General features: G+C 42.7%; 1 protein-coding gene across 7 annotated transcripts in view; it reads right to left on the reverse strand.

Annotated features, from left to right (window-relative positions):
• Positions 1-20930, reverse strand: part of ehbp1 (EH domain binding protein 1) — a 124285-nt gene that overhangs the window by 48992 nt on the left and 54363 nt on the right. For all 7 annotated transcript variants that reach the window (XM_020601649.1, XM_020601648.1, XM_020601651.1 and 4 more), the window contains 5 exons: positions 19838-20016; positions 19125-19173; positions 12384-13184; positions 11095-11136; positions 10733-10879 (listed from right to left, as the gene is read on the reverse strand). In XM_020601649.1, the coding sequence (XP_020457305.1) occupies positions 10733-10879; positions 11095-11136; positions 12384-13184; positions 19125-19173; positions 19838-20016 (1218 nt within the window). The remainder of the gene's footprint in view (positions 1-10732; positions 10880-11094; positions 11137-12383; positions 13185-19124; positions 19174-19837; positions 20017-20930) is intronic.

Consider the following 20930-nt stretch of genomic DNA (forward strand, 5'->3'; position numbering starts at 1 on the left):
TCCTGGTTTAAAAGAGCCGGAAGAGGCTTTGTAGAAAAACAAAAGCTTATACTACTATAAACTCCATGTTGCACTATCTCAGACACACAAACTTGCCTTATATGACACAACCTAAGCTTAAACACACACACACACCTTGCACCCCCCTCTTCCAAACATACACAACCACATGCGACCACAAGGGAGGGTGAAGCTGCATTTCTCTGTCACTGTTCTCTCTCCCTGTGGTTTCCTGTTAATCTGGCTTCTCCATATTGAGGCAGAGGTTTTAGGGCTGGCCTATTGAAGCCACCCATTTATCCATTAACAAAACAAGCAGCGCCCACTAATGAGCTACATCTCTCCATTTCCATGTCAATTGTTTGTTTGTAGCCATTGTTGGCCCAGGACAATGGGGCTGTATTGTAAATGACAGCAACCCTAATGCACTTTGTGTGTGTGTGCATGTGTGTGAGTGTGTGTGAGAGAGCCCGAGGAGATGTCCACAGGGAGAAGGGAACACACCTTAGAGAGAAACTGATAAAGAGAGAGAGACTGCGCTGTGGGAAAGAGAGAGACAGAAAGACAGAGGAGATGACTGAGAGTAGAAACAGCTGTTGATACCTTGTGTAGAAAAGTACTGAGTGTCAAGCATAACAACACTTCCTTCCCAGCTCCCAGTCAGCATTGTGTCAGGCAACAACACAGGGAATTGTGATAAGTCAAATGAAAATGGGAGAAAATGGCAGTGATTTACAAGACAAGTAAAAAATGCCAATGCCAATAGCTGGAAACAAGAGTTCACAAACATGACCGACTTTCAAAGGGAAGGTCAAGTCTCACAACTAGTCTGCAGCATGCATCAACAGAGACAGCACCAAGCCTCAAGAAAACATCTCCTTTGACAACACACAGAGAACTGAGAGAAAATGCTGCAAAGCGAGAAAACACAACCAAATGCTCAAATGCTGAAATGCTGGATTCTCTTTGCTTTAACAAATGTAATATGATAAACAGTGGTGTCAGTGAAGGTCTTCAGGCTATGGACTGGTTGTGATATCCAATCTGGCCTCTACAGATATGGACACATCTACCAGTGTGTATATACATACAGCACAGGCTCCAGCATGCTACAAAACATCCCACTGCATTATTGTTGTCAGCCATTTTGGAGACAGGAAATAGGAAATTGACTTTGCCTATCCAGAGGCTAGGATTAACACTATAGAGAAATGCATCAGGGTAGCGCCCGACTCAGTCAGCTACAGAGCCACTGATTAGAAAATATGAGAACATCTCTGGAAGAATAGGAAAGTAGAGGAGAGACTTTTTATTGTGTAAAGGAGAATGTGTGACATGATCTAGGTTCAAATCTTCCTGTGGCCAAGTTTACCTATGTGAATGTGATTTTAAAACTGATTATGTATCCTTGGTGATTATTTCACTAAAGTATCATAGATTTAACTACTATAAATGAAAGGACAACTTCAGTTGAAACAAATGCTTCTTATGCACTTTACAATTGTAAAAAAAAAAAAACCCCGATTGCTAAGAAAAAAAAAAAAATCATGCATGCAATGCGTTGGACATAGTACAAAAACAGCGCCCGTACAGAAGTAAATGTAAATGAGCAAGAGCACAACTTGCAAGCCGCAAAGTTTATTAATCCTAAAAAAGATTGTACCACGTAGGAAATAGCTGCCAGTACCACTCTGAATAATGCAGATGTGAATAAGGGGACATTGTCTCCATACTTTATATTGGGTACTTCCCAATCACAAATTGCTTATGTAACTTTTTTTTTTATTTAGAGGGGAGACTTGTTGACTAAATGGTGATGAAATGCCACCTAGTGGAAATTACGCTAAAACTAAGCGACAATCACGCTCACTATTTCCAGCTTTGAAAGTGGTGGCAGATGTCATACAAAATAGAAAATAAACATGCAGTCCTTTTATTTGGCAACACAGAACACAAACCAGTGGATGTAAAAGCCATGGGGACATGACTTTGGAGGGGGAAAAAAAACCCAAACTCACAAACCCAACCGGCCACATCAATACCTGATCAAATCCAGGATGAAAAAAGAAGCAGACAGAGCATATCAGCTGGTGGTCAGTGGTTAGTACAGCTTCAAGAATGAAGACTCAGGGGGAGAAGAGACTTCTCTTTTTTAAATGGCGACAGCAAGAACAATGGTGCACTGTGTCTTCCATTTAGTGGTGGGAACCTCCAGGGGAAGAGAAGCTAAACGGTTGAGTGCGAGGCCGAGACAGAAGGCTCCTCTGTGGGCCTGGCGTCGGGTTGAGGACCTCTCTCTGCTCTAGAAGCTCTTTTTGAGCAGGGCGAGCAGGTTGTCGCCTTGGTTGCTCTTTTCTGGGTGAGGAGAAAGAGAGAGGGAGGGCACGCACCACTGGTCATGTACAGAGACCTGGCGTGGGCACAGAGTGGTGCCACACACAAGCACATAGGGATGCACACACACAGTCTCCATCTAAAAAAGGGTTTGCCAACCTCCCAGATAGCCAGCCAGTCTGGCAGCTAGTCATGCAGTTCCAGACATTTGTCATGACAGGCTAATTCACAGACAAGAGGTGCTTTAGGTCTATCTGGTCCAGGCACACACACATATTAACAAGCAAACAAAACCACACACATACCAGTCAGTTTAATCACACACTGATAAACACTGTTTTAAAAGTCAGAACGATGATCAAGCCATGGAGCAGATACAGGCAGAACTCAGCCAGTTGGTAAAGTGCTGGTACGTCCACAAAAACAAAACAAAACAAAACAGTTTCCCTTTCGAGATTAATAAAGTAATTAATAATCTATCAATCAAAAAACACAGTTGACAGATAGCATGCACACTTTGTTTTTGTATGATGTTATTTGACTATAACATCATGTACACTGCAGACCCCTCACACCCTGGACACAATCTGTTTGAACTCCTCCCCTCTGGACGGCGTTACAGGTCACTGTGCACTAAGACAACCAGGCACAGGGACAGTTTCTTCCCCCAGGCTGTCGCTCTGATGAACACTTAACCCACGACAGTATGATTGGACAATAACCCTCAGAGCAATACCTGTAAATATACCTCGTACAGATTATAGAGACTTGTACAGGTCTCTAGTTTTAAGTACTCTGTTTTTATCCATATTTATCTCATTTAAATTAACATTCCTTTGTTTGTCTGCCTTGTTTACTGTCTGTTTATACTGCTTTTTCTGCATTGTTTGCACTGTTTGTTGATGTTAATACTGCTATTTTGTTATATTACTCAGCCTTATGCTGGTTTACTGTTTGTACATTTAGAGCCGATGTACCAGAGTCAAATTCCTTGTGTGTCTGTCACACCTGGCCAATAAAGCTGATTCTAATCTTCCGATTCTGATAACAAACTGAAACATAATGTCTTTTTTAAAACCGTTTTACCATGTGTCTCCTTCCTGAAGACCTACAGTAGTGTAAAACAGCGTCAACTCTGCTGGCCTCTACACTCCATCCTTTACTACATGGTCTGGTTTGGAGAGGGGACTGAGGGTAAGAAGGTTGATAGGAACAAAACAGCAACATGGTCTTTGTGGCAAGAAGCAATTAGGGTTTATGGGAAATGCGGTCTCCACTCAGCAATAATACAATCATATAAATCTATTACTTTCAAAAAGCCTTACTGCTCTAACTGCTCTTCGGTACAGAGAGAGAGAAAGATGGTGGTGGAGGTGGGGTTATCGGGCGGCTCCAGCCAGACAGAGTGCAGGTTTCAGTGAACGAGCGAGGCCCACACTGATCAATGCATTTGATAAAGAATTAAAAAACAGCCATTGTACATGGCTGTCAAAGAACTAGGACACAGTCCAATTATGATTTGACAGGTAGGTGCCCATGATAGGGGTCTCAATGAGTCCTGTGTACAACATATAAATCTGTGAGATGCCAGCATAGGAAGGTTGTGTAGAAGTTGTATACATGTTTGTGTACAAATGCTATGCTCTTGGTGTGTAACTGAGGGTTGTCTTTCTATGGTTTAACCGCAGCAGCAGCACACGGGTGCATGTGTAAAATACACGGTGCCAAACAAACGTTCTATGTACAGAATGTGTAAGAATAAAACAAATAATGTGCGGAATGTGTGTCACTAATTCAAAGAGCCAAGGTATGTGTTTGTGTGTCTAAAATCAAGCTGTGTATGTGTATGTGTGATGTCTCAAGCTGTGTTTAACTGTGGCTTCAAACTTGAGTTAATAGTCTCTCCACAGCACTGTGTGCATGTATGTGTGTGTGCTTAACAAAGGGCACTTGTACAGAAGGACAGGTAGAACAGGTAGAGTGGAGCACGGTGAAGCTCGTCAGTCTGACAGGTAAGTAAGATGGGAAGGTTTTGCCCTTTAAATAGACAGGATAATTACTGGGCAGAGCGAAACAGAGAAGAACAGAGTGAGAGAAAAGGAGAGAGGCTGAAAGACACACAACACATGAGCTGAACCTTGTCACCATGGGTGACAGAAAGTACAGGTAACCTCTCACTGCACAACATCCTTTGTACGCAGAAAGGGGCAGTCAGTGTGGGTGAGGGGGATTCATCCCGAATCAACCCCCTTTGGAAAAAACTGATTGATGTCACTGATAATTAGGAACTAGGTTCTGGGTTCGAGCCTGGGCCGACCCCAACCCTAACCCTGTCCAGGGTGTACCCCGTCTCTCGCCCAACGCCAGCTGGGATTGGCTACAGCCCCAAGTGAACCTGTTCAGGAGAATCAACCTGTGAATCCTTCCAACACAAGAGCTGATACTTTTGAGGACATAATGAAAGAAGTGATCAATTTAAAATTAAAATGACATGAAAAAAATGAGGCGCACAGTCATTTATCCAACCTGAAATCAGTACTGAATTATTTAATCTGAGTCCTTTCAACTGTTTTAGCAAACTCACTTATGTTTATTGGTTAACATGAAAATTACAAAAATTATTTCATAAATTAAAAAATTTGTAGGTTGAACTCAATTCATTCTCAAAGAAAACGAGGTCAAAATAAATAAACTGTATATTCAGCAACTGAAGATATCAAATATGTGTCAACATATTAACAGCCTACAGGCTTTAGTACTAGATGGTTTTACTAAAGCAGATGTCTCTCTCTCTCCTCGAGCTGTTGGGACTACAGACACACTCAGCCCACTGAAGTGATGCTTCTTTTACCTGAGAGCAGACAGTGATGTGTTGAAGTCTTTTTCCCCACTGCCCTACAGCAAGCACACACACACCTGACAGCAGCAAGTTTCGTTTTGGCTTCTCATCAGTTTACAGTAAGTCATGGAATTAATATTAGCTAGAGACGGCTGATACGACCCCGCTGTTTGTCTTTTTAACAGGAAACAGCAACGATTGGCGCTGACTAAAAGTGGGAAGCTGCTACCTGAATTATTTCCACCCTGAGCTTTGGCAGAATTCAAGAGTCACTTGCTCTGGTGTGCCTGCATATTTTCTCTTATGTAACATCTGCTCACAGATCACTTTGACTGTTAACACAGAGCGAAGCTGATCTAAGTTGGCACTGAACATGTGTAAATGTGCCCATTCTTCTTCTTTGGCTTGTACGGCAGTTGACAAATTAACTCCATCTTTACCAGCCGCAACGCTGAAGTGATGAGAACAATTCTACATCAGTAATTATAAAATAATAACAACCACCATATGAGTGTTTTTACCGTTGGTAATTAAAATATATTTCATGGTAATACCTTTGTACATTTACTTAAGTAAAATTCTGAATTAAGGACTTTAGTAACAAAGTACTTTTACACCGTGGTACTTCTACTTAAGGAAAAGATCTGAGTACTTCAACTAGTGCTTAGTAAAGTAGAGGGATTACTGTGATTTGATATGCAATAAACATTATATTCTTTTATCTTATTTATGTCATACAAAGTGGCTTTAGGGCACACAGAGAACAAGTCCACAAGGTTTATGTGAAAAACATTTGATACTTCCACTCGGTTAGATGTAAACATGACGCATGTGATAACTTGACAATAAGAAAGAGGTACATGTGATCAGCAGAGGTATGCAAGTGTGTGTGTACTATAGCTTCCCCTGTGACAGCTTGATCAGCTCTTGTGATGCAACCGAGAGAGCCGTCTTTCTCTTACTCGTTAAGACACACACACACACACACTCTGTCAATTTAGAGAGTGCCTTTGATCTCCACTCCAACCAATTCAGCCACGACACATACCCACATTCTTGGACAAGCACGCACACACACAGTCCAAAGCAACTCCCCAAACTATTTAGTTTCATTAGGTGCAGATTCTTCAAAAAGAAAAAAGGAAGCAAGAGAAAAGAAAGAGGGGGGCTGAAGGAGAAAGAAGAGAAGACAAAGAAGAGAGAGCTGGGAGAAGAAAGGCACGGCAGCCACATTAAAATTAGACCTGGTGAAAAACTATTACTGCTGGGAAAAAACTGAAAATGACTGAGGATAGGAGGAAAAGGTGTAAGGCCAAAGTGCAGATGAAAAAAATAGGGTATAAGGCCATATTTGGATTTTGCTGCACAACCAGGCCTTTACTGGGTGAATTTTCAATGGTCGAAGCCACAGAAGAAAACTGTGGATTGAAGGTTTTGTTTTTTTTGTTGCTGTGTTTTGTCTTTTTAATCCTACAAACTTTAATATTTACAATATTTGTATGGTAGTGTGAGATGCACTTCACTGCTGCAAACTGAGTTAATAATGTGAGGTTTTCTATGAAAACAAGCCATTGTTAGCAAATACACCCAACTCTCCATAGTGACGCGTACTCCTCTTTCTGGTCATTAGTTGGCTGCCTAAATGCAGTCAGTGGCCGTAGCACCTTCCAGAAGTTTGCCTTTCCACTAGTCTAGTGTTTGGCAATAAGGAGCCACGACCAGGTAACAAGTAGTCTGCTAATAAGTGCCTCTGACAAACATTTTTTTAAAATAATTGTTTGGATGAACAACTGTAGTAACTTTTGGGAACGCCAAGGTTCAGGGGGGCTTTGTTTTGGAGACTAGTGACAGAAAGAGTTGAAGCTCAGAGGGGAAAATGAGGACATGAATGCAGTCAAGTCAGGATCAGAGGACACAGAGCAGATGGGAACAGACGACAACACCCGCAGGTCAAATCAGCAGAGACCCAGGAGTCACCTCACTGCTGAAAGAAGGAGAGGGAGCGACAGAGGAGAAAGGGGGAGGAGGAGGGGGGGGACCGGGGTGTTGGTCGGCAAAAATCAAACAGGACCCAATTATAGGAATCACAACGAGTCAGTGAGCAGGGGAACTCTTTTACCTGAAAAACACCAAGGCGCCTGCATGCGCTCTCAAACGCATCCGGCAAGCACACACACACACACACACGCTCACACACAAAATGTTAATAAAAGTGCACAGGTGCTATACTCGCAGATTGCACACATATTTTGCTTTACAGTTTTTGTAAAGAAACACACAGATGTACAGAGAAGCATGTGATTGTATGTCCACGTGCACACAAATACACGGACCTACGCACACACTTCGCCCAAAACTAGTGTGGAGCCCGATAATTAGCCTGGCCAGGCCGGTGTGAAATTACTGTTCTCATCTGCTAACGGATGAGAAGACCTGAAGCAAACAGACACAGACACACATACTTCTTCATTAAAATAATACCACTGGGAGAGGCATCCACAATATGGATAAAATGAGAGAATCAAGTCCTTATTTTTAGGAAAGTTCATTTGACCCATTTGGTGACTGTGTGGGTATGAGGCAGCAACATTAAAACACTGCAAGACATCTACACTGTGACTGGTTATATGTAGTGAAGGCCACCAATGAGGAGGAGGAGGAGGGTGGTGGGCTCAAAACAATTAGTAGTGCTGCTTGTCTATCAAAGACCACAGAGAGTAGGACAGACAGCAAGAGAAGATGAACAGGAACAGGATGAGATGTGGCAGAGAAAGTGAGAAATACAAAGGACAGAAAGAAAAATATGGAGAAAAACTGGGATTAATGATCAGAAAAAATAGGAGGACACAGAAAGGAACAGAGCAGGAGAGAGAAAGTGACTGCAAAGACAGGGGGAGAGAGAGAGGGAGAGAGAACTGAACCTGTGACCTTAGATCAAAGAACCAGTCACTGTGGGCTACAATTAGGGATGGCAGGAGGGAGAGCATAGGTCAAGAGAACAGGCCTACACACACACACACACCCACACCAAACAAGTGTCCAACGTACTGTTCTGCCTCCAGCTACATTCATGTTGACTGCACATAAACATGCTCCTTTGCATTTAAATTTCATTTTCACTCGCTCTGTGCAGACCAATATTTTGTAAATGATTTTGATATGAGCTGTAATGACTGCAACCACAGAAAAAAAGCCACTTGAACTGAATTTGCAGGCTACAAGTAGCTGTGATTTCCATGTTAGCCCAATGTTCAGCCATTCAGCTTAATCTTGTATCTTGTATCTGTTCAAAATAAACAGTGTACTAGCTAGTGAGGTTAGATTCTTTTTATCTTTATGGCCAAATTTCACTGCCTGCCCAAAACATACATAGAGAGACAGAGACAGAGAGAGGGTGAGAGAGAGTGACTGAAGAGAGGGAGCTGTTTTAGCAAGAGCAAAGCAGTGAAACAAAGAAAACGATGAGCAGTGTGCTATGGCATCGTTGTCATTGATAGTACCCTTACCAGCAACTTGACCACCTAATTTCATACACATAGCTGGCTAGAACATTGCCGGCTAGTTGACTAGGTCCAACCAAGTAAAATTGTCAGTAAAAATATTTGCTGGCTTTGCAGCTCAGGGCTTTGTTCAGACATGGCATCTAGACGTGAAATAGAAGGCAGATTCCTGGGTAGGGGTGCCTGTCTGAAAATGGCTTCAGATTAAGTGATGTGCCATTTGTGCTGTGAATGCTACACCCCTAACACAGTCAAAGCAGGCCCTTTCTCTCCCTCTACCCAAATCATTACATTGCTCCCATATTAGCCACTTCCCTGGAAGAATGAAGCCTGCTTTAATTGAATTAAATTATACCTTATGCATGCTAAACCGCAAAGCACCTACTTAGATGGATGTAGAGTTAAATGGGAAAGGCTTGGGCCTCTCCAGCTGATAACATGGACACGCACACACATTCACACGCTAATCAAAACAAGACATCAAGTAATCTAATCTGAATCACTAACAATTATCAGCACATTGGCCTCAAGGCCAGTCGTATTTCTTTGATCAATGCTTCCTATTAAAAAAAGCGTAAACAATTCAATATCTCCTCCTCGCCCCTCCTCTTTTTCCTCCTTCCCTTATGCATTGAAGCAGCGTGTGAGAGAGTGTGTGGGAGGGGGTTATTAAGCAATTGTCCTTGGAAATGAGTGAGGAAATCAGGAGGCTAGGGAGGGAAAGACCAGAGCGGTGAGTCTGGCTACTTTAAGGAACTAATCTATGTGAAGTTGGCGATCTTGCTGCACAACAAGGGACAGAAGAGGACATTTTTTTGCCACTAAGGAAATATACTAGCACTGCAACTGCTTTGAAAAACTCTTAATTTGCTTTCTTCATCTGAAGACTTTTAACACCACCAGTCCTTGCAAGGTCCTCATTTATTTCCTCAGATTATGCCAAACTGGTTATTCCTGTGGCCTGCACACAAACATGAATACACACACATACAAACACTAACAACACACTTATTTACATAAGCATGTGCACGCAAACACGCACTTTAAAAACCACCTAATTCAAGGGCAAATTTCTCTTTAAGAATTCAGGCAGCAAATGCAGGGGCATGCGGCTGTTGCCTTTTAGATATTTCATTACCAAAAGGTATTTATTTCATTTTACCCTCAAATCCCTTGTCGCCACAATTCTCACAAGCCTGTATTTTTTTCCTTCTCTCCTTTCCTTCCTCTGAAACATTTGGAAATGTAGCTGAGGATTTGACCACAGTGCTTTCCCAGGGTAACTCCAGGTCCATCAGTGTGCAGCAGCACCCCCCCCCCCACACCCCCAAACACTCCCAGAATATTATGTTCAGTGGAGCGTACTTGGTTCAGAGCTGGCAATTTCACTTGCGTATTCTCTAGTCCAGTTTGCTTCAGCACAGCAATTCTCACCCCCTTTTACTATGAATGTACTTTTGCTGACAGCTGTTTGTGTACAACATTTACTCAGTTTAAGGGGGCAGCAAATTTGGTTGGGATGTCAAGGAAATTGTGCAGAGTCAAGACGACCAAAGAGAAAGAGTGAAAGTGAGAGAGAGTGTAAAATAATAATAGAGAGAAGATGGAGCGAGGAAGTCAGCCGCATTTTGGTTTTTCTCCTAACATATTCAGGTTGTGATGTTCAGCAGCCCAGAAGAGAGTCTCAGCAGAAATTAATAAGGAAAGTCTTCTCTTCTTCTCATAAAGGGTTTACCAAAGTGGACTGCCATAAGATGAGACATGGTTTTCCAGCATGTCGCCAAGTGTAGTGAGCAGCAAACAGAGAACTGAGGAAGTCACATGAGGGTGCTGAAAAGGCTGGTGAGGTGATGCTGTCCAACACTCCAGTGCATGGAGCAAAGAGGTAGGAGCAGATAACACACACACAGTACACACAGACCTGCCCCCTCCTCTGAAACTGGAGGATCCAGGTGGACCAAAACTGGGTCTCAGGTTCAGACTTTTAAGTTTTATATTTTAGCCAATAGAGTGAGGAAAGTGAACAGTTTCAGTTCCAAGCACACACACTTTGACTTACATCACAGACATTTGCGGCCCTGTTTGGTGCAGACACGCCTGAGTTGGGGACGTTCTTGTTGCCAGCTTTCATTGCAGCATCTCTGCGGGCCTGCTCCAGGAGAAGCCTGGCTCTCTCCTTCAGCTCCTCCTGACGAGAGAGCACCTTCTGTGTGCAGAAATAAGTGTGATCAGATAAAACAATGCTAATAACAATAACACTTCTGATGAAACTGTATTTTGTTCAGCAACCACATTCAGTAAGAACACAAGTTGGACATAAGAAATAAATCCTTGTAAATGTAATGTGAAAAAGCAGTTTAACTGTAGAAAGGATATTTTTTTCAATTTGCAGTCTTTTAATCTCTTCAAAGTTTTACTCACCTTCTCAGCTGGAGGACTTGATACAGGAGCAGGTGTTGGCTCCTTTCAAAGAGAAAACTCAACATCAACTACTGATGCTTAGTGGAACTCTAAAAATACCTCTCAAGGCTAAATGTAGGAACAGGGTACAGCATGTTCCCTGTGATATACCGGGCCTGGCATTGTGGGACAGCCTACAGACCAGCTCACCACCTGGGCCAGCGTGCGGATAGCATGACGGCTTTGACAAGAAAACTAAATGCTCATCTACCTTAGAATTATATTAGCAGAGTAACCCTGGATGTGTTATGAGAGGATGCAAACACAGCTCTTAGACAGAGGAATATTATAACCAAGCTGTTAGTAGCACTGAAACAAGTTTATCCTTTCAACAAGTCAAATCTGGTGAGGATGCATCCCACCAACTAGATAACAGCAGATCAAAATGGGGTGTCATAGTTGTCATAATCCCTCCGCTGCCCCGTGACCTTTTGACTTGTAAACAGGAAGCAGTAATCTGGGGTTAACCAAAGCAGACGGCAGTGTATGCAGTGTGTGTTTATGTGTGTGGCTGTCAGTGCACATGCATACAAGTGCGTGCCAGTACGTGTGAGAGACAAGATGAGGTGTGCTGTGTGCAAAGCGTCGCCACGCCTGAGCAGTCACGGCACCAACTGCCATCAACTGAAGGGATGAGAAATATAATGAAAAATATAATGAAATGTCAAAGCAAGGGGTTCTCCTGGGCGCCTTCTATAGTCGCCACATGTTAAGGGCCCGGCCTTGATGCGTCTGGGTCTGAGCAACAAGATAGGCAACGACAACATCTAATGCAGAACGGGAGAATTTTGGTACGGTCATCTCTGCAATGGCATCAACGAGTATCGGGATTTGAAGCTTAGAGAGTGCCAGGACGGAATGAATGCTCACCGCATCCACTGTCTTATGACTGATGTAGCAGTTGAACTTTCAATCAAAGCCTGGGTGCTAGGATAAAAGCCTCAACAATCCATTTAGGGACATGGCAGGTACCTGCAGGTAAACGCTGCCAGAATCTTAATACCTGACGTAAGTAGCACAGTGAGAATTTGTCTACATAATACAGACTGATCCTGATGTTATTTAAGGTACAGGGTTAATAATTAGATGTCATATCTTTAATTTTTAATGAATGACTTATGAACACAGAACACTTTTCTACTTTGATGGAGGGCAACGTCTCTATATTAGGAAAATGCATAAAAATATTTTTTTTTTAAATAACCATATTTTATCTAGCACTCTGGAAGAGGATTCTTAGAGATGTTTACCTGTTTGGGACGCGTGTCTGTGTGGTTGACTGGAGGGGAGCTGGTGTCTGAGGAGGGCTCAGACTCTGAGTGACGCAGACTGGCCCTCTTCTTCTTGATCAGGTCAGCGTCCCTGTTATAGGAGAAGCCTAGTTTCTGGTGGGGTGGGGAGGAGGCCCCTCTCCTGGTCAGTGACCCTGAATCTGTACTTCTCTCTCTTCTGTCCTCTTCTTTCTGCTGTCTTTCCTTCTCCATCTCTCTCTCCACTCTCTGTGGTAACTCACTAAGGTCCAAAGTGTTAGCTTTCAGAAGACTTCCCCTGTCCTCAGAGCCAGGCAGTGTCACATGGGTCAAGTCTGTTGCTGGGGTGTCTAATACTGTGCATGATGTTGGGAGAGGGGGTGAAGACTGCAAAGGCCCTGTTGTTGACAAACTGGCTGAAACTGTTCCCACTTCTGCCTTCCAGCCCGGCCTCACTGCCACCTCCTCAGTGACTTTAGTGCCATTAGATTCAGTGTCAACTCCAGCAGTAGACACGACAGGCTGAGAGTCTGCCTGGCGCTGCTGCACATCATTGAGTTCAGCGTAGAACTTGTCCTGGCCTATAGAGGCATTTGTATCGGTTTCAAAGTCGCCCACCTTGTATGTGCTGCGATTGCTGTTGGCCTCTATCTGCACCACATTGAGCTCCTGACCGGAGAAGTGGGCCCGGATCTGGTACAGGTAGGTCATCACTGTTAGCTTGTCAGGAATAGCCAGCAGCACCATGTCGGATGGTTCCAGAAGACGCGAGATGCCCAGGCTCGCAAAGCCATCATACGCCTGCCAAATAAGACACAAAAGTAAACCTTTAAATATAGAATCAATCATACAATGCCACAGAATCACCGCATGCTGCAAGTAGTGCCTACCGGCAAAATTACTGTTACTGAACAAAGAAAAGAATACGTCACATTACAACAAAAATTGAGGAGGATAGAGGGGTGACAATAGTGAGAATGGAGTCTAGTCTCTTTGCTTGATAGGTTGCATTTGGTGCATGGTGCATTGCATGCACAATCCATACGTGCTTGTGCGTGAGACACCTTTGGCACGACTGTTGACAGGTCATGTCAGGGATGGTTGTCCCCGATAAGAGACCCAGATACCCCAAGACAGAGCGCTTAATCCCAAAGTATGTGTCCTTATCGTTACCCTACATCAACCTGCTCACGCTCTCCGTCACGCGTGTAATTGGTCTGATTAGAGTCTGATGAGAAAATATAGGTTTGATTATCAAGCGACACACGAAACCCAATCCCCCATCAGCAGATAGACTGAGACACAGAGACAGAGAGAGAAGGGATGAAAACCATTATCACAGCCAATGACAGGTAAATAAATAGATTAACAGCACGCGCGCACACACACAGCCTCCATTCCTGCACACACACACCCAACCTCCCCATCCATCTCTCCCAGGTATCACAGCTTGTATCTGGCCTGCTTGATAGTGTTGATCTAATTCCAACCTGTTGCTTCGCTCATTTGTTTCACTGCCTCCGTAGATCTCCCCAGTCTATCAATCTCTCTCTTTCTTTCTCCCTCTCTGACATCCAAACCCCGCTCCATGTGTTTTTAACCTTTATTTACCCCAGAGATTAATTGCGAAGGATGCACACTATTTTTCAGCCATGTCCTGTGTCAGTCCTTTTCTTACTTTCCCTGCATATTTTCATTCTTGTATTTATCCAGATAATGGTCCCAGAGCAACTTCAACTTCATGGATAGGTTGAATGCTCTGCAGCATGTAGCCTTTTCAGTCCCAAACCCCACAATTCAATGCTTTGCCTGTGATAGAAGTGAAAATTACAGTTGAGCTGGGTTTGTAAGTTCTGCATTAAGGGGCAAAAATGGTAAGTAAACTAACCGCTGTAGCGGATGTGACACCTAAAAACATTACTGTATATCAGGGCTAAAACAAACACAGAGATACAACATGGGGACCACAAAAACAGTTTTTTAACACAATGCTGTCAATCGTGACAGCAAGCTAGTAAGGCTGGCTAAGCCAACGTTACCATACAGCTGTTGCTGGGGTCAGCGCGCTGTATATAGTAAGTGGGTAAACTTAATGCTGGTTCATAAACTCCGACACTGAATGTTTGCCCACTTAGTCCAGGGGAATATCAAGAAACACAGCGGCAGAGCTGATCAGTCCGCTCAGTGTGATTAGCGATCCAATCGATTTGTTTTGAATATTTATTGGTTTCAGCCAGTGTTGCTGAAGCAGCAAGACAGGTTCAGGAAGGGAGCGCTGCTGAAGAGAGAGATGTAGGAGGAGGGCAGTGGTCAACATGCTGCTGCTGTGGGAGAGCCAGTGTTAAAATATCTCATCTTGTTTTTGCGAACCCAATATTGTGTATTGTCTCGTCTCGTCTCATGAGCTAAATGTATCGTCACACCCCCACTGTTTAATGTAGTTAATCACATTTCAACCTGTTTCTATGACTGAGAAAACTGGAGACACAAGGATAAAAGGAGAAAAATTGAGAATAAGGAGGTGGTGCTTTTAGCTGAAAGATGTTTCTCAATTTACAATCAATTGTGATGTCTTTTGTTAGAAGGAGTCTTTTTCACTCTCACCTCTTTTGTTCCTGTTAAGGGTAACAATGGGTGGAACATCTATACTCACACAGGGAAGTGAGGTATATGCCAATGTGTGTGTTTGTGCTGGCAAAGACTGACGGCGGGAAAAAAGAAAAGAGAGAACAGAGAGGAGTTTGCCTTTACAGCAAGCCTGTTTAAGTTCTCCCCCACTTTGCCTCCAGAAAAAAGGAGTGTGAAAGAAAAAAGAAAGAAAAGAACATGGGGAATGAGAGGGCCTGATTGGGTTTCTAACACGTATTCAGGGGAGCAAAGTGTGCTTGCATTGTTCGCCTTTCGCCCAGGGTAGGCTGTGAAAGAGAGCGACAACTTTGCTGCTCAATAGGGACAGAATGAAAGAATGAAAGAGAGAAAAGAGTGAGAGTGGGAGAAAGAGAGAGCTGTATGAGGATGAAGGAGGGAGGGAGGCTCTCGAACTGGGTTTTGTTTCAGCTTGATGTTAGTCTTGACATGTGCTACAGTCTTTTTGACCTCAGTGTCATGCTTTATTCTTTCTATATCCTCTCTTATGGCTTGACAAGCACAGATCATGTCATACTGAGACACAGTTGACTATTGAGGGAAGACCTGTTGTTTTCAACTCTATGAAGTCATTTCAATATTCCAATAAAAATGCCTTTATACAAGGAAAGGCAGCTTTCTTTTGTTTCTCTTTCCCACAAAAATACAAAGATGAACATAACACCAAGTCTTGACAACATGAGCACCCCAGTGGAGGAGGGACTATATACACTTACAAAATACAAAGAATTACTGCCCCTCTAAAATAAAATACAGAGGGGAAAGGTACAGTGTTACTGTACATCTCTGGCTGACATTGCTATAAACAGCAATTTTTCAATGTGACATTTTATTAAATACAATATAAATGGTTGTCATACCGTTACACATTGATCCTGTAAACAAAGTCAGATTTTTTTTTACAGTTTTAAGAAAGAAAGTAGATCTCTGATCCAATAGGGAAATTCTTTTCTGTGGTAACTTACATCACGTGCGACTCCAGTATGTCCACTGCAGCTGAAGGATAGGGTTGGCAATACTCTACATTTTTGCTACTGTCAACAAATTCCACAAAAAGAGCAAACCCAGCAATGTAAGAAAAAAATCTAACTTTCTAAAAGGGTTCACAGAGATTCCTAGAACGTGGTCATTGTAGGTGTTAGCAAATGCTGCTCAAACAAAAGTAAACGCTGATTGTTGAGGACTATTTTCAAGCTGTAGTTGTGGTTCTCTACTGGACATTTCTGACAGCAGAGTACTGTATATTAAACAGATTCATATTAAACTCCAGGTCCCGCATTCACCACAGTGAAGAAGTAACTCTGAAGTGCAAATGTGTGACTTATACTGTGTTTTTAACGTTACCATTTCTGGAGAACAGTGGAGCTCTATGGAACAGAAAAACAGGCTTCACTGACCTTTGGGTAACCAGACAATACTTGTTAACAGAATCACTGTTGGTTTTGGTTTCTTCATCTGTTAATAAAAATTATACTGAGTATATCACCAGATTTATCCTTTAAACTGCAGTTATGGAAAATCTTTCCAACTATACTGACCAACCCAACCGACCTATTTTGGCCCAATATGAGTATCATGTATTTCGGATAATATCTAGTTTTCATAGTTTCCATCATTCCGCTGGCAAAGATTTTGGTCTGGACTTAATGTCACCATCCCCTACCCCAGGCCACTGCTCCCCCCAACCAAACTCCCTCTCAGTGACTGATAGGTATCTATCGCTGTCAATCATCTACACCCCCTCCCCTCAGCCCAACCCCTTGCGGTTGTGCTCAGGGCGCTTTAGCCCTGTGCTTGGTGCTACACTATCAGATGCCACGACAAACGACTTCACCTTGGCCTCATTATACACACACATATATAACAACACAGTGACAAAACAGAGGAGCAAGCAGTCCAAACACAGGCACACTCGACATGAAAACTCCTCAAAGAACAGAAGGTGTCTGAATACACCCACAGCCACCCACTGAGGTGCATACATACCCATCTCCATTGATGAGATGATGTGAAAGGCTGTAAATGTTCTAAATATTCACTGCTTTCTCTTTTTTCCTCCCCACCCCCAATATTGATTGTCCTTATCTGTCATAATTCAGCACAGTCTGAGCTCACTGCAATCACCCGTCACAGATAGGCAACATAAGGAGGAGGGGGGGCATGTTTATCAACTAGCCATGAAAAGCAGAGATAGTTTCTATACATTTCCATTACTGCTGTCTATTCAATAAATTCTATACATTCTAATACCTACTTATAAAGCAACTCCAAACAACACTGTGGATGACAAGCATTTAATATCTTTCTTTATTCTTTTTTCTCTCATTTTCTGTCTCATGTCCTTTTGTCCTTGCTTGTTCTTTGGGGTCCTGAAGCTGCTATGCTGCTGGCCAATAAATAGTGCACCAAGAAGAAATAGGCAAAATTGTACAAATTAAATGACCATACTGTTCTATTGTTGAAATGCTATAAAGCTGTGAGGCTGCATGTTTGTATTAAATGTGCATAAATGATTTTCACTTTTTTCAGGCAGTTTTTTTTTTTTTTTTTTTTGCGGTTTATTTACCAGCTGTGCTTGATAAAGCAACCAAGATAAACACAGGCTTGTTACACAAATTTTGTAATGCATTTAACCTATTGCATAAAAGTATTGCAAGACAATTTGACACTGAAAAAATTAAGACCTTGATTTGAGACCTTAAATTTAGAAAACATTTAAGGACATTTTCAAACTCTGGTCATACACAACTCAACTTGTCCAGATTTAACAAGAACCAGACAGAGATTTACTAGCCAACACCTTGCTTGGGCCATGGTGTTTATATATGTACAATATATGCCCAGAATGTTGAGGGCGACATGAGCAGTGGCAGGAAGTCACAGGTTACATGTACTTGTGCCTCCTCTGTGCGCTGCAAAAGAACAGCTTGATTGGCCAAACGTACATCAGCACCAGATTTCTATGGAGAAGCTGGTCACAGCACGCTGAGTACAGTGCTGTGGCTATTCACCAGCTATCGCCTTCTACAGCATATTCCCATATTACTTATATCTAACCAATTTCTTCAGGGCTACTTGAGTACGTGGAGGGGGTGAGGGGCAGTTAGCAGATATGGGATTGGGTCCCTTCCTCTCCCTACACTGTGGTTATTGTCAACAGGGTAGCATTCATGCCTAACAGGGCCACCAGAGGTTATCGCTCAGCCAGAGTGTGTATGAGAAGACGAAATCAAGCTGCAGCAACCCGACGCATATCATTCTGTGTAGCCCTCGGGGCCAGAGAGGGGACAGGTATATAAATGTATGTGTGTGTGTGTGTGTATGTGTGTGTGTGTTGTAACAGAGCAAAAGAGAAAAACCAACAGTGCACATCTGTGTGTTCCATAAGTGTGTAAAGAAAAAAGTGAATGTGCGTGCAAAGAGCCAGTGTGACAGAGGGAACATAGTGATGTGTGCGAGTGTGCACTTCAAGCTGAATGTGCCGCTTTGATGACACAGAGCAAAGAGGAAAATAGGTGTGTGTCTATGTGTTTTATGAAGGGATTGGGTTATTCAGTCGAGGCTCGAGTGTGAGCAGAGAAGAGGAAACCAAAGAGTCAGTGCTAAGCATGCCAACTTGACACAGGTAATCTATGTCAATAAACAAGTGCATGTCCTCTCCTCCACAGTCTTTTAAACACATGTACAAACAAAAGGGTCAACTTAACACAATACAATTATTCTTTTATTATACCCACACCAACATCAACACATGTAACAGTTGTGGGTTAGTCATCTCCCAGCAGGCTGTGGAGTTAAGATCCCATCTGACCTCTGCCAGGTGACTCAGTCACACTCTGGACACACACATCTCAGCAAGGGGGAAGGACTTAGGAAAGCTGTCATTATAACACTCAGGTTGTAGTGCATATGTGATTGTGAGTAAACGAATTTGCCTGCCTTCATGAGTGTTACCACCCTCCTGCCTCAAACCATGTATACGTACATACACACTATATTCAGGGATTAATGGCAGATCTCTAAATAAGGCCAAATGGCGATGTGGATGGGAGGGAGCTAAGTGCTATGAAGGGCCCAGCAGTGGCTGCCTCTTACCTTTTTGTTGTTTTCTTTAATATCCTGAGGACCGAGCGACTTATAGTCTCTGGAAGAACAGCGGGGAAGGTCGGAGCGGAGGCAGACAGAGAAAAGGAGAGGGAAAATGGGAGACAGAGAGAGATAGCGGAGAAAGAGGTGTGTTTAAATATGCGTCACATGTAATGGCATTAGAACTGTAACATGCAATTTCATAGCAGTACAATCAACTGAACTAATAGAGTGGAAAATATGTAAAAATAACAGGCCAGAGCACAAAGACGCACAAGCATAAACACACACACACACACACACACACACACACACACACACAGAAGGCATGGTTTTGATCAATTATCTTCATGTCTGGTCTCTTGATGAGGATTCAGGTTTTTGTATGTTGTACTTTTGAGTCTTACATACACACATGTAATACTAAATATTAACTGAATCTCATACAGACTGGACACCAATTTAGAATCTCACACACACACACAGGAACAGTAAGAAAAGTGTTTGAGGCAAACATGCAACTCTGCACTAAAATATGAAAATGCCATAAGTAGGCAAGCACCTGTCAAACACAGACAGGAATGTTGGACACAAGGACTTCTGAGATCTAAAAGTTTTACATCTTCATTATTTTGGTTTCCACCTAAATTTGACTTGGTCTTATTTCTAAGCCCTGATGCTGTGTGAGAAACATTCTCTGAGAGTGAGTGTGTGCTTCCTACATGATGTCAGGTCTGAAGTGGTGCAGCAGGGCGCAGAAGGCCAGGCCGTTCCTCCAGGAGGTGGTGAAGTTTGTGATCTTCACTCCACGGTAGTTCTTGGTGACCTCGCGGCACCAGGCCAGCAGGGACTGGCTGGCATTGGGTTTCCCTCCCAGAACTGGACTTGGGAAGGGGCTGGGCTGCAGACAGAGAGAGGATGGATGAATCGGGCAGGTTTAAATGGAGACAACCAGACATGGGAAAGTATGAAGAGGGGAAAAGGAAAGAGAAAGAATTGTTTTATTTGATTATCATCTTATCCATTTTAAGCACATTCATGCAACATGTTGCTATCTGTTTAATATATGATGTTTGGTGATTAAAGATTATGAGGAATGAAAAACATTAATAATGAAATACTAAAAATGAATAATGCACTTTGGATAGGCACTCCATTTTCTAAGACAATAAAACATATATAATGAGTAACTGTAATGCAACTTTCCGTTGACACCAGAAAAACCTCACATGTCCTACACAGCCTCTGGACAAAATATTTCAATTTACATTTAGGATTTCAAATGTTTTACTTCTATAATTGCCTACATTGCCCTCCAAGTCTGAGCTCCTTTCATTATTTCTCTAAAAATATTTTACTTAGCAACCTCCTCCATTTCCGTTACCATGCCATACTGACATACAATGAGCCCGAGCGTGCACACACACAGACACACACCATAATGAAGGGCCACTCACAAAGCAGTGTATGACCGTGGATAATGTAAACATCTTATAAGTAGCTCCGCCTTTGAAGTCTTATCTGGGTTGAAAGCTTTCACCATTAGGAGCCTTTCCTCTCCCCGACTTCAAATATCCCACAAATCCTTGGTGGCGTGGAGACACTGGTCTTCCTCTGACAGCCAGCAGAACCAGTGCCATTCTGATTATTCAGCTGACTGTTAACTAATCTGGTTATGGAGTAACTGATATGAGCTAAATCTCAGATAATTCTCTTAAACTCAGAGGTCAGTTATCAAAAGGACTGAAAAATGTTCAAATATATTACTACTGAATGCAAAACAAAAACTAATAAGAGATGATTTTCTTAATTACA

This window comes from Monopterus albus, unplaced genomic scaffold (genome assembly GCF_001952655.1).
Source record: "Monopterus albus unplaced genomic scaffold, M_albus_1.0 scaffold52.1, whole genome shotgun sequence".
In the NCBI taxonomy this organism is placed as follows: Eukaryota; Metazoa; Chordata; class Actinopteri; order Synbranchiformes; family Synbranchidae; genus Monopterus; species Monopterus albus.